The following is an 11,311-nucleotide window of genomic DNA, read 5'->3' on the forward strand; positions in this document are numbered from 1 at the left end:
TGATAGGTTTCGACAAATATTTTTCTCAGTGAAAATTGTGTTCTCAAAGTGATCAAACTCGGGCTCATAAACTGTGCTAACTCTGCTCCCGCGTGAAGCACATATGTGCTCCCAAAATGAACTAACTAATGCTCTTGAGCTGTAGTAACTTATGCTTCCAGATGAACTAACTTGTGCTCCCGCGAGGGGTGAATCACGCCGTGCTTCAAACATGAACTAACCTGCGCTTCCACCTAGTACTAACTCATGTTTACAATGCGACCCTAAAAAAAAACCTCATGTTTACAATGCCAAGCACAAACTGTGCTTCCGAATGAACACATGTGCTTCCAAGAAAACTCAAGAAAATAAATAAACCAAATACACCCCCAAAAAAACCAGGCAAAAACAACAACCCCCTCCCCCCCCCCCCCACCCTCCCCCCCCCCAAAAAAATACAAGAACATAATCGGAGATAGCGGCGTCTTCAGTAGACTGGAGACAGGAACGTAATCTTCATCATTCAAGTGAAACAGTTCCAGGAATACAAGAGGGACCAAAAAAACAAAAAAACTAATCCGAGGCGGTACGGTAGGAACCAAAATGCACACGCGTAGCAATTCATCTCCATCCTATCCCAAGTGACCATAGTTCACTCACCTCCAGCAGAAAACGGAAACAGTAGTTACATGCGCTTTCATCTGTTTATCCAGACATCTCTACTAGCTTCACAAGAGTCTTAAGCAATTAGGTGAGCTATTACCAAGTTCACCAGGAGAAGTTAACCACGAGTGTATCCTGCACAGCATTCTCCTAAAGTTCGATTCACGTTACCAAGCTCAACGATAAGACGGGAAGATCAACCACTGATGTTGCCGAGCCAAAACAGCATCGGGAACTGAACAACCGCCAGGAAGAGCAGAAAGTAGTGGTTTCGACTCGGATGCCGCTCGTAACTCCTTGGTCCACCCAGAAGAACCCTCTTCATGGTCTTCACGAGGAACACGCCAGTGCAGAGACAGAACCATGGCATGATGAAGTAGTATAAGTAGCTCCAGAAGATGCGGGCCAGCATCGCAAGAGATGTGCCAGCAAATCCATACCCAGCATACGCCACAATGTCTAGCAATGGCGCTTCACCACTGCCCAGGGAGTACAGCAAACCTTTGATGAGGACGACTTGCAGAAACCAGCCAACTAGACCTCTTGTGAACTGTAGGGTCAGTGCCTCAGGGGTAAACCTGTATCACCGAACAAATCACATTTAGATGATTCAGTCATGTAAAGTGTGCAGTGGTTCTCCAGATAGAAGATACAGAGTGCTACACGCTGTATTTACCTTCCCAGAACTCCCAATGCGTATCCAGCAATGACAATGTAGGTGCCAAATGCCATCAAAGGGATGTACAGGTCTGGGGCATTGATATCCTGAATTGGAGGTTTGTAGGATAGCCTTCCTCCTACAGGTTCAGTTATTCTCGTCCAATGACCCTTAAGGAAGACAATAAAGCAACATGCATGTTATGAGACTTCACAGCATGCAAATCTTGCAAGGAAAAAAGGAGAGTGAAACAGAGCTCACCCTGTGAAAGAAAGGGAACAAGACGACCTTCAGTTTGTTCCTCACATACTGGCTGTTGACTTGAAAATAGTATTGAGGGTCGGACAAATATTGAGTAATCTGACACAATCAAGTGAGGTTAGCTTGGCAGGTTTCAAAAATATTATCCACAAAAGAGAGTTGAATAAAGTTGAAGACATACATTGCTCTGCATGAACTCAGAACTCGAACCAAGAAATTTCTCTCCATATGCTCCAAGTCCAGTACGGATAAGTCCAGGTCCAGCACCATACATGGCACTTTCAAAAGGATTTGGTGGTGCATTTGCAGGCCTAGGACCTAAGCCACCCAGATCACTATTCATTGCTGCCATGATAATAACTGAGCAGTCAGAAAACAATGTATTCAGAACAGTATAACAAAAGAAAACTGTGCTCGAAAGTATTTTGCGATAAGTTGAAGTCAAGAATCATAAGATGGTCTCAATCCAATTGATGATCAACAAACAGTAATCAAAATTCAAAAGTAATACTAAGTTCATTATGATCCCAACTCCCAAGTCAAGAGAAGGAAAGAACAGCAGAAACGAATCATAGCTCAATGAATTTCATGACATAACACCCATCCTTCCAAGATGAAGTGGTGATGCTAACGACAATGTGTCATAAAACTACTTTGACGGAGATAAAAGGAAAGACAGGTGATCCACATCAGCACATCTCATTTTGGCTGGTGGAGCCTGTTGCCTTAGTTTAACAACTAACATTCCGCAGTAATATGACGGCCTAACAGGAAGTATTGTCCGTTAAGACTTTTCTTGGTCAAAGAAAAACGCATCAGGTTATCATTTCACTGATCTGTGGTCATTCCATAATCTTTGCAACAACAACAAAGTCTTTAGTCCAAACAAGTTGGGGTAGGCCAGAGCTGAAACCCAAAACACCTCAACCAACTCATGGTTCTGGCACATCAAGCTTCCATTAGCTGGATAAATAAATTTTAAAGCAAACAAAGCCACCATGGCAATTGAGTGCACGGTCCTAAATCCAAGAAACTGCAAATTGTCTTTACAAACAGTGTGTTATGGTACATATTGGTGATTTTACCAGTTCCCTTAATTACTTGTTCTGGTGAACTACAAAAGTAACATGATCCTCAAGGCTTACCCAGTGTTCCACTTCCATCCACCAATCCAGTTACTCTCGGATCTACTACACGCTACTCTAAAACTTCTTTCCAGAAAGATAACCACACTAGTCTATACTTCCCTTTAACCTCCAATAGCAGGGCAGCCGCCGTAAACTACGTTCTACCTGATCCCATCCCAAATTCCAGCGGCGGACCTAACGTGGGGCACGCGGGATCAGTCGAATATCCTAGTTTCTTCCTATTTCGAAAGGAATTGCTACCCGTGGTCAACGCAGCGACGAAATACGATGGGGACGGGATGGATCGGAGTGCCCGCTCCAGAAAGTAAGGTTTGCATCAGATTGCTCACAGCAAAGACAACTCGTACAATACAAGTATCTCAGAACAATCCAAGCAAGCTAGGGTTCATCGCAGACAGGTGTGGATCTAATGGTGCGCCGGGGCGTGCACCAGCGCAAACACCCAAAATTTGTGGAGGTTAGTTTGGGTTTACCTCAGGAACCAATGCCGTCCAAGATCGCGGACGGGGTGGGGGGGGGGGGGGGGGGGCGATGAGGTGGAACGGGGACGGCGACGGCGGTGACGCGCGTGAGAGGCGGAGTGTTGGGGGTGGCTGGTGAGGCGTCGGCGGTGTCGTAGGATGCGGCACGGCGGAAACTGTACGGCACGGCGGTGGTAGACTACTCTGGGTCTAGAGCCGCGTTCGCCGCTGGGTCAGATTGGAGCTTGGGGAAAAGGGATCTTTTTTTTAACGCAGTACAACGCAAATCTGATAGTACATATGCATGTACACTCATCTTATGAACGTAAAAACGATGAGTACTTCTGAGAGACTGAGGCATAACATATTATATTGAGATTAATGAATGGCAACTGCTAGGCGCCGGTTGGCCCCCATCCATCCGATGCGATCTCCAGGTATCGTTGGATCTGACTCAACGCATCTTTCCTCCCTAGCATATCCCTTCCGTACGACAAATCACAGAGGGAACATGGCTGCCGCGCGCTTGCCGGCCACCCCGGGCTCACCGTCGCCATGGAAGAAGACGCCTTGCTGGTCGCAAATGCCTCCATTTGTCGTCGCAGCAGCAAACATCAAGGATGGTTGTAACAAAAATTCTCGCAGACCCTTGGTTGTAGCTCGTGAAACCATGGACGGCGATTGCACCACTGCCAGTTGCAGCACCAAATGGCAGACGACGGCATGGCTGACAGCCAAAAAAGGCGGTGGTAGCATTTTTTGGAGAGGATTCCGGCAAAAACCAAATCCGGTGGAAGCTTTTGGGCGGTTCCTTACAGCAAACCCAAAAAGGCGATGGTAGCAAATTTGGGTGTCGGTTCCAGCAAATTCCAAAACGGTTGTAGCAACGAAAAGGCATCGCCGCCGTCGACCAGCACCGTTGTGCATGTATGTAGCAAAAAAAGTCACCGGTGGCAGTAAAAACAGGCTACGGTTGTAAAAAAAACGTCGCTGGTCCGGCAGGACGAACTCCGGTAGTAGCATTCCTGAACAAAATGCTACAACCAGCGATTTTAAAGGCCGGAACCAGTGATTTCAGAAAAAAGATGCAAAAGAAATAGACTTTTTGAAGAAAAAGCTTGAACGGAGTGATTTAAAAAAGATGCAACCAGTTGGCATAAAAAGTCGGGCAGGTCTCCCACTGCCATGGCTGCTGCGCGGGGGAGGGGAGGAGGGTCGTCGGAGTTGCAAAATAAGGCCATGCCCAACGTGAGCTCGTGTTTTTTTGGTGGCTTTGGAGGTGCTCGCAGCAGCGGGCTCGGAGTTGTTCCGCGACAGCAAACTCATAGCCGGTGGAGCGGGCAAGGCCATGGCTACTGCGGGGGAAGAGAGACAGAGAGGAGATGTGAGATTGGGAAGGGAGAGAAATAGAGAAGGAAGATGATAGTTGAGTGCATGAATGGATAAGAAGGGAAGGGGGAAAGGTGTGTGGGTCCCGCGAGACACATCCTGGTGAGAGGAGCAGGGAGTGTTCGATCTCTTCCATGTACATGCCGCATGCGACCGGCCCAATCTTCGGCCGGCGCACCGGCCACAAACGTTTCCCTTAACGAATTCGCCATAAAAGTCTTTCTAATCGACGGGAACGTCTCCTCTCACTGAACGTATATCGCTAGAATGTCTGAAATAAGTCCAGTAGAATGCAAGCATCAATGTCAAGTCTAAGACTTGAACTCTGGTGGATGTGATACTACTGTCCTCATAACCATCCAACTACATGTTGATTCGCAAGGGATCTTTTCTTTTAAGAGGTATAATTATGCTTCTGGTACAAGAACTTGGCGGGTGGGTTCACTTTCATACAAAAGCTTATAAAACCTAGAACAGAGGTACAATAACTTGGCATGGATATGGGCTTGAGATACAAATTGCTTCTGTGCTGACAAATGGACGCCAACGAGGCAAAGTGCTAGCTTATCAGATTCTTTGCAAAATAGCCTCTACAAATCTATGAAATTTTGTCCATGGGGCCCTTGAGCACCGTAGACATCTACTTTTGGTTAATGAAGCCGACCTAATCTGAGCCATCTCACGCGCTTAGCATTTATGGCCGTCCATTTTTTTATTTTGGATGTTTCTGACCATTAGATCTACTGTCCTAAGAGGTTGTTGCTCCATGAGAAAAAACAAAACATTCTGGTTAACTTAGTCACCTCTGTCAGGACATTTATCTAACCGAGCATGGTCCAAGAGAAAAAAAATTGTCCACTCGATCAATGGACGGTCGATATAACCATCAAAAAATTATGCATCTCACGCGACGCATCCACACGTGGTTGATCTTGATCTCCTCCACCTGTTGGAGTCCGACATCAACAGCGGCGCTGCTACAAGAGGACCCAACGGCTGAGCCAACTCCACTCCGCCCCTGCGACGCTGCCTCATCGTGCGCCTCGACGAGTGTAGGTCACACCTCCAATGCTCAACTCCCGGGACGTGATACGTCCCAAACGTATCTATAATTTTTGATTGTTTCATGCTATTATATTATTATTCTAATATTTTTATAGGACTAAGCTACTAATTTAGTGTCCAGTGTCAGTTCCTATTTTCTGCTTGTTTTTGGTTTCACAAGCGGAGGTCAAAATAAATTGTCTATTTAACAAGACTTTTTTGGGTGACAAGAAACGCATGAAGCTTCGGTAGAGATCAAGACGAGCCTTGAGGGGCCCATAAGGACAGGTGGCGCGGCCAGGGGTTGGTCGCGCCCCTTGAGTTTGTGGGCCCCTCAGTTACCGCCTTAGTCTAATTGCACCGCCATAATTCCCTATAAATAGAAACCATCTGTCGTGCATCCAAAAATTTTATCGCTGCCGCAAGCCTCTGCTCCAAAGAGATCTCATCTGGAGCCCTAGTGCAAAATCCCACTAGAGGGGGAAGCCATTGCCGAAGGCCTCTTCATCGACCTTGTTGCCTCCATGACCATGTATTACTAGTTACTTTAGGACCTATGGGTCCATAGTAGTAGCTAGATGGTTCTGTCTCTCTTTTGGATCTTCAATACCATGTTCTCGTTCTTGATCGAGATCAATTTAATGTAAACAGTGGTGTTTTGTTGGGACATGATGAATTGTCACTTTGTGATTAGATTGTTCATTAAAATCAATTGAATCTATTTTAGTTTTCATGCTACATAATTAAATAGATTTGTATTTCTCTTTGATCTATCTATCTTTTTTGGCCAAGTTCAATCGATTTATCTTCAGTGTAAGAGGTGCTTTGTAGTGGGTTCAATCTTGTGGTGCTCTAACCCAGTCTATACTACTATTAAACAATCAAACGTTTTCTTTTTTAAGGCCACCCCATTATGTGTGTCCAGGCTAATTTGTGCTGCCAGATTGTCCCACCTAATGAGATCTAATGACCTAAATACATCTGACCGGGGGTCACAATTGCATGTAGCAATTACTGTTGGCTGACCATGCTTCACCGAGCGGACGAAATTTCCCACGCCCGATCTGGATCAGGCCCCTACACAGCCACCGCTCCGCTAATCTCGCCTGTATATTCCGTAATCTCTCCCATATCCGTTCGCCCTCCAAGAAAACGTTGTCGTCGCTCCCACGCGTAGCACCGGTCCTCCTTCCACCTTCCCCTTCCACCTATCTGGCCTTCCCGCTCGCCTCTTCCCCGCTCCCCACGCGTCTCCTCTGGTGGCCGCCTTCAGCGAGTGGAATCTGTTCCTCACTGGCTCGCTGCATTCTTCCCCTGCGAGGTGTTAGTGTGGGGATGGGATCTGACAGGATCGGGACGAGGAGGCGGCTGTGAAGTACACGTTCTGGAGCTGCGCGTGGATGCGCTCATTGCCGAGGCCGATGCCGCTCTTTCTGGAGGCCGACGCCGCTCTTTCTAGAAGAAATCCCTCAGTATCAAGCGGGGTGACGTGGACACCTACGTCCTTCATGTTTGGGCGCTGGAGGGCGACGGGAGGCATCGATTCGCCGTCTGGCTCCTGGACTAGGGGACTGCGGCTGCTACAAAAGATGCAGCAATTGGAAGATGCACAGGTCAGCAACGCCTCCTCCCCCTCGCACAGTTCCTCTGGACCTGTAGGTAACTGCTTGCACGCTTTGTAATATGGCATCGTGTATGTGAATATGTGATATACTGACGTTGCAAGTGAGACTATTCCAATTAACTTGTAGATTTCATGCATCCCATAAAGCCATAACTCTTGCCTGCAATCTAGCTCACAGTAGCAAATTTCTGACTTTGCTTCTAACCTAATTGCCTTGAATTCGTGTACATAATTATATTATGACAGAAATTTAAGTATTGTCTCGATTAGATTTGCCGCATGGGTACCTGTTTTTCTCCATTAAAATACCTCATGTAATGCTACGTTCCACATTTTCTGCATAACGGTAAGTTCATATATATTTCTACTGAAGCGTGCAGCCATATCTTCCAATTTTGCTTCAATATGTTCTCCCATATGCACGACAATTGGGCCTCCTTTTGTCAATGTGGGGAGCAGGCTTTCATAATGAACTGTGTGATTAATGATAGTCCTCACCCTACAGGTACTTGGTGAGATGCCACTAAGTCAATCTGCTATCTCAGGTTATATTGGATGCTAATTTATTTTACAATACTACTACATCTTTCTTGAATCAGATTCGGGCTTTTTCTGTGCAATTTTGTTCTATAGCTATTTTTGGGTGGCTTTCTTTGTTTTGCTTTATGTTGTATATAATCAGTAGAAAACTCAAGCCCCATCATCTGACATTTCTGTAGTAACGACTGAAACTATTCGAGGACAAATCTTGGATTGTTGTTGTCGTTGGAATTTAGAGTTGCATGGTTGGCATGGTCAACATGGCAAAGAAAGTATAGAAGATTTGCCGAACCAAGTATGGGCTTGTAGAGTACCTCAGGTAATCAGATTCTGCACCCAAATTTAATTTTACTTGCTTTTAAATGCTTCTAGGGCAGATGATGTCGATATGCTAGATTGTGTTGTAGTTTATGCTTGTCTGGTTATGTATATTTTCTTCCAGAGTGTCACATTTCCTTTTTGAGAAATTCTAATGGTGTAGGCTGAGCATGGACGTTTGTGCTGTTGTGTGTGTTGAGGTCAATCTCAGTTTGGAACACAATAGAGCAATGGTGATAAGCTCATTCTAGCTTTAAATGAAAACAATTTAGAAATTAGTTTGTCAATAGTCACTAGATACAAATATAGTCCCTCTGTTTCTAAATATGAGTATGGACTACATACGGATATCAATAGTCACTAGATACAAATATACTCGCTAAATTCACTCATTTCGCTTCGTATGTAGTTCATATTGAAATCTCTGAAAAGACTTATATTAAGGAACATAGGGGGTAGTACATTGGGCCCTTTGTTTCAAAAGTTGTTTCTTATCCGTATAGAGGTTCAGTACAGTTTGAAGCTGACAAGATCCATATAACTTGCACTGCTTGATGTTCATGTCAAGCCACACTTACTGTTATCACTAAACTGAAAAAATGTCAACTTCCTAATTAAATTTGCTAAAATGTTGTAAAACTGAAGCTCTCTGCAGGTATTATATTTCCTGCTCAATATGCTCCTGTATAAAACATTTTTCTCGGCGTGTGAGCAAACTCTGACGGACAATATGCTGATTAACTTTGTTCTAAACTGTTGAATCGCCATAAGGGAGATAGTAGTGTAGTACCGAGGAAATAATCCTCGAATTTTGTTTGCAAGGCATGTACTGATGTCATTAATTTGGCATGCAAAGTGTTGCTAAAAAGTAATGCAACTATTATTTTCTTGCAGTAAAAGATTATTGTTTGTAACATAATTTATATATTTTTCAATTAGAAAATATCATATAGCCAATTATTTTTGTCCTTTGTAAACACAAAGAATGATGATTTATAGCATCAGTAGAGTGTGTAGGCAATTTTGACTGTGGTACGTGAGGTCATGTACTTTGTTATCACTAGAAAATTTATGTACCTGTGCTGCTGGCCACTTTTTTTAGACGCGGTAATTAACCTTTGAAGTGTATACATGGTATCAAATATATCGAGATTAACATTAGTTTCCCCTGTTGAAGCTTGTGCAATTGGATTTATGTTGGTCAAGAACTGGTCAACGATAAAGGAGAACAAGCATTGTATTTTGTATTACTATTCTATACAAACTTTTTTCCCACACCATTATGTAATCTTTCCCTTTTGGGGTTGCAGTATGGTCTCTGCTAACCAGATTTTATATATGATCACTGCTAAATTACAACATAATGCCAAATGTACAAGTATCCTTTGCAGAATTCGAATGCCCATCGATATCTTATTACATATATGAGTACCGGCGTTGTGAATCTATTTGTTTCTGTTGCATATGTAAATGTAAATGGTAACATGTGAGATTTGCAATCAGCTAATCCTAGGAAAAAATAGCAAGCATATCAGAGATATTGAGTAACGTATTTAATTTGTCAAACTATCAGCTTTGATCTATCCTAGGAGAAAGTAGCAAGCAGATCAGACATGTTGACATGGGACATCAGGATCCCGTAAGTAAAATGGTATCACAAACTTCACTTACTAGCTCGTCCAGCAATGCCCATCTCGTGCCGGCACAACAAAGGGAACGTTAACACCATGACACGCTCCATAACTTTAGCCTCATTGTGAGAAAGCTGACGTACTGGCATGGTGCCCTAAGCGTGGAATGCTTATACTCCATCTACTAATGCCGCTCTTGCATCAAATCCATCATCGGCCACTGAAAGTGCGTTATATCGACTAGAGGGGGGGTGAATAGGCGATTTTTATGAAAGTCTTCAAAACGTGAGAGTTATGAAGACAAACAGTGAAGATTATGCCTATTACTATGCAGCGGAAGTTAGATTACACTAGGCCAGCCATGGTCATGTATTCAATAGAGTGAAAGCGCAATGACAAACAGCTTCAGTGTAATAAGGATCAGGTAGGAAGGAGTTATGAAGCCGAACAGATCATACATTCATGTTGTGAAGACAAAAGATAAAGCAAGCATGCAATGGCTTCACAATGAATAACTGTAAGTGAAGGGAAGTGAAGATGAAACCAGTGACACGTTGAAGACAATGATTTGTTGGACCAGTTCCAGTTGCTGTGACAACTGTACGTCTGGTTGGAGCGGCTAGGTATTTAAACCAAAGGACACACAGTCCCGGACACCCAGTCAAGGACACTTAGTCCAAGACACCCAGTCCTCACCGTTTTCTCCTTGAGCTAAGGTCACACAGACCTCGCTCAATCACTCAGGTAAGTCTTCAAGGTAGACTCCCAAACCTTCACAGACTTCGTTCACTGGCAATCCACAATTTCTCTTGGATGCTCAGAACGCGACGCCTAACCGTCTGGAGGATGCACAGTCCTCAAGTGTAATAAGTCTTCAAATCGCACAGACACGAAGACTTAAGTGATGCCCAATTTACTCTGGCTCTGGGTGGTTAGGGCTTTTCTCCTCACTGGGAATTTTTCTTTCAAGGGCTTCGAGGTGGGTTGCTCTCAAACGACAAAAGCCGTGCACTGAAATCTGAGCAGCCGACCGTTTATGGTTGTGGGGGTGGACTATTTATAGCCACTTGGCAACCCAACCTGATCTGTCCGAAATGACCCTGGGTCACTAAGGAACTGACACGTGTACCAACGGTCGAATTTTGAACTCACACGGCAACTTTACTTGGGCTACAAGTAAAGCTGACTTGTCTGACTCTGGACAAGATTTTCTCTCAAAGTCTTCGCTCGAAGACATAGGATTTGAATTAGGCATCACTACAGTCATTCTGACTGGTTCTTTTGGACCCCACTTAACAGTACGGTGATTCCTATGACACTACATAAATGAAATAAAACTACGAAGGATCTAAGTCTTCGAGTTCCATAAGCTTCATAGGGAGTCTTCTCATGTCATTGTCTTCAATATGAATATCTTCATAAACCACCATTGTCTTCAATGTCTTCGTACATTTTTAGGGGTCATCTCTGGTAATAAACCCGAATCAATGAGGGACTTCTACCTGTGTTTGCCTGCAATTCTCACAAACACGTTAGTCCCTCATCTAGGTTTGTCGTCAATACTCCAAAACCAACTAGGGGTGGCACTAGATGCA

The 11,311-nt window shown here is 44.3% G+C and overlaps 1 protein-coding gene across 2 annotated transcripts; it reads right to left on the bottom strand.

Annotated features, from left to right (window-relative positions):
• Positions 1-475: 475 nt before the first annotated feature.
• Positions 476-3,434, bottom strand: LOC125517600 (protein YIF1B-B-like). 2 transcript variants are annotated; one of them, XM_048682810.1, is made up of 5 exons: positions 3,183-3,434; positions 1,743-1,906; positions 1,562-1,660; positions 1,319-1,470; positions 476-1,220 (listed from the first exon to the last, which is right to left on the bottom strand). In XM_048682810.1, exons 2-5 carry the CDS (start codon positions 1,902-1,904, stop codon positions 839-841), a joined length of 795 nt encoding a protein of 264 aa, XP_048538767.1. In that variant the 5' UTR covers positions 1,905-1,906; positions 3,183-3,434; the 3' UTR covers positions 476-838. The 2 variants fall into 2 exon arrangements, with proteins under 2 accessions (XP_048538767.1, XP_048538766.1); XM_048682809.1 differs by having other exon boundaries at positions 1,743-1,921.
• Between the last annotated feature and the right edge of the window lie 7,877 nt (positions 3,435-11,311).

The sequence above is a fragment of the Triticum urartu genome, chromosome 6, assembly GCF_003073215.2.
Source record: "Triticum urartu cultivar G1812 chromosome 6, Tu2.1, whole genome shotgun sequence".
Taxonomy (NCBI): domain Eukaryota; kingdom Viridiplantae; phylum Streptophyta; class Magnoliopsida; order Poales; family Poaceae; genus Triticum; species Triticum urartu.

What these genes read in the sequence shown, in the direction of transcription:
- LOC125517600 (XM_048682809.1), bottom strand. Translation starts at nt 1,913, where the DNA reads ATGGCAGCAATGAATAGTGATCTGGGTGGCTTAGGTCCTAGGCCTGCA. An exon ending in CTGAGTTCATGCAGAGCAAT is followed by an intron (nt 1,661 to 1,742) that starts GTATGTCTTCAA and finishes TGATTGTGTCAG; the next exon opens with ATTACTCAATATTTGTCCGA. An exon ending in TGTTCCCTTTCTTTCACAGG is followed by an intron (nt 1,471 to 1,561) that starts GTGAGCTCTGTT and finishes GTCTTCCTTAAG; the next exon opens with GGTCATTGGACGAGAATAAC.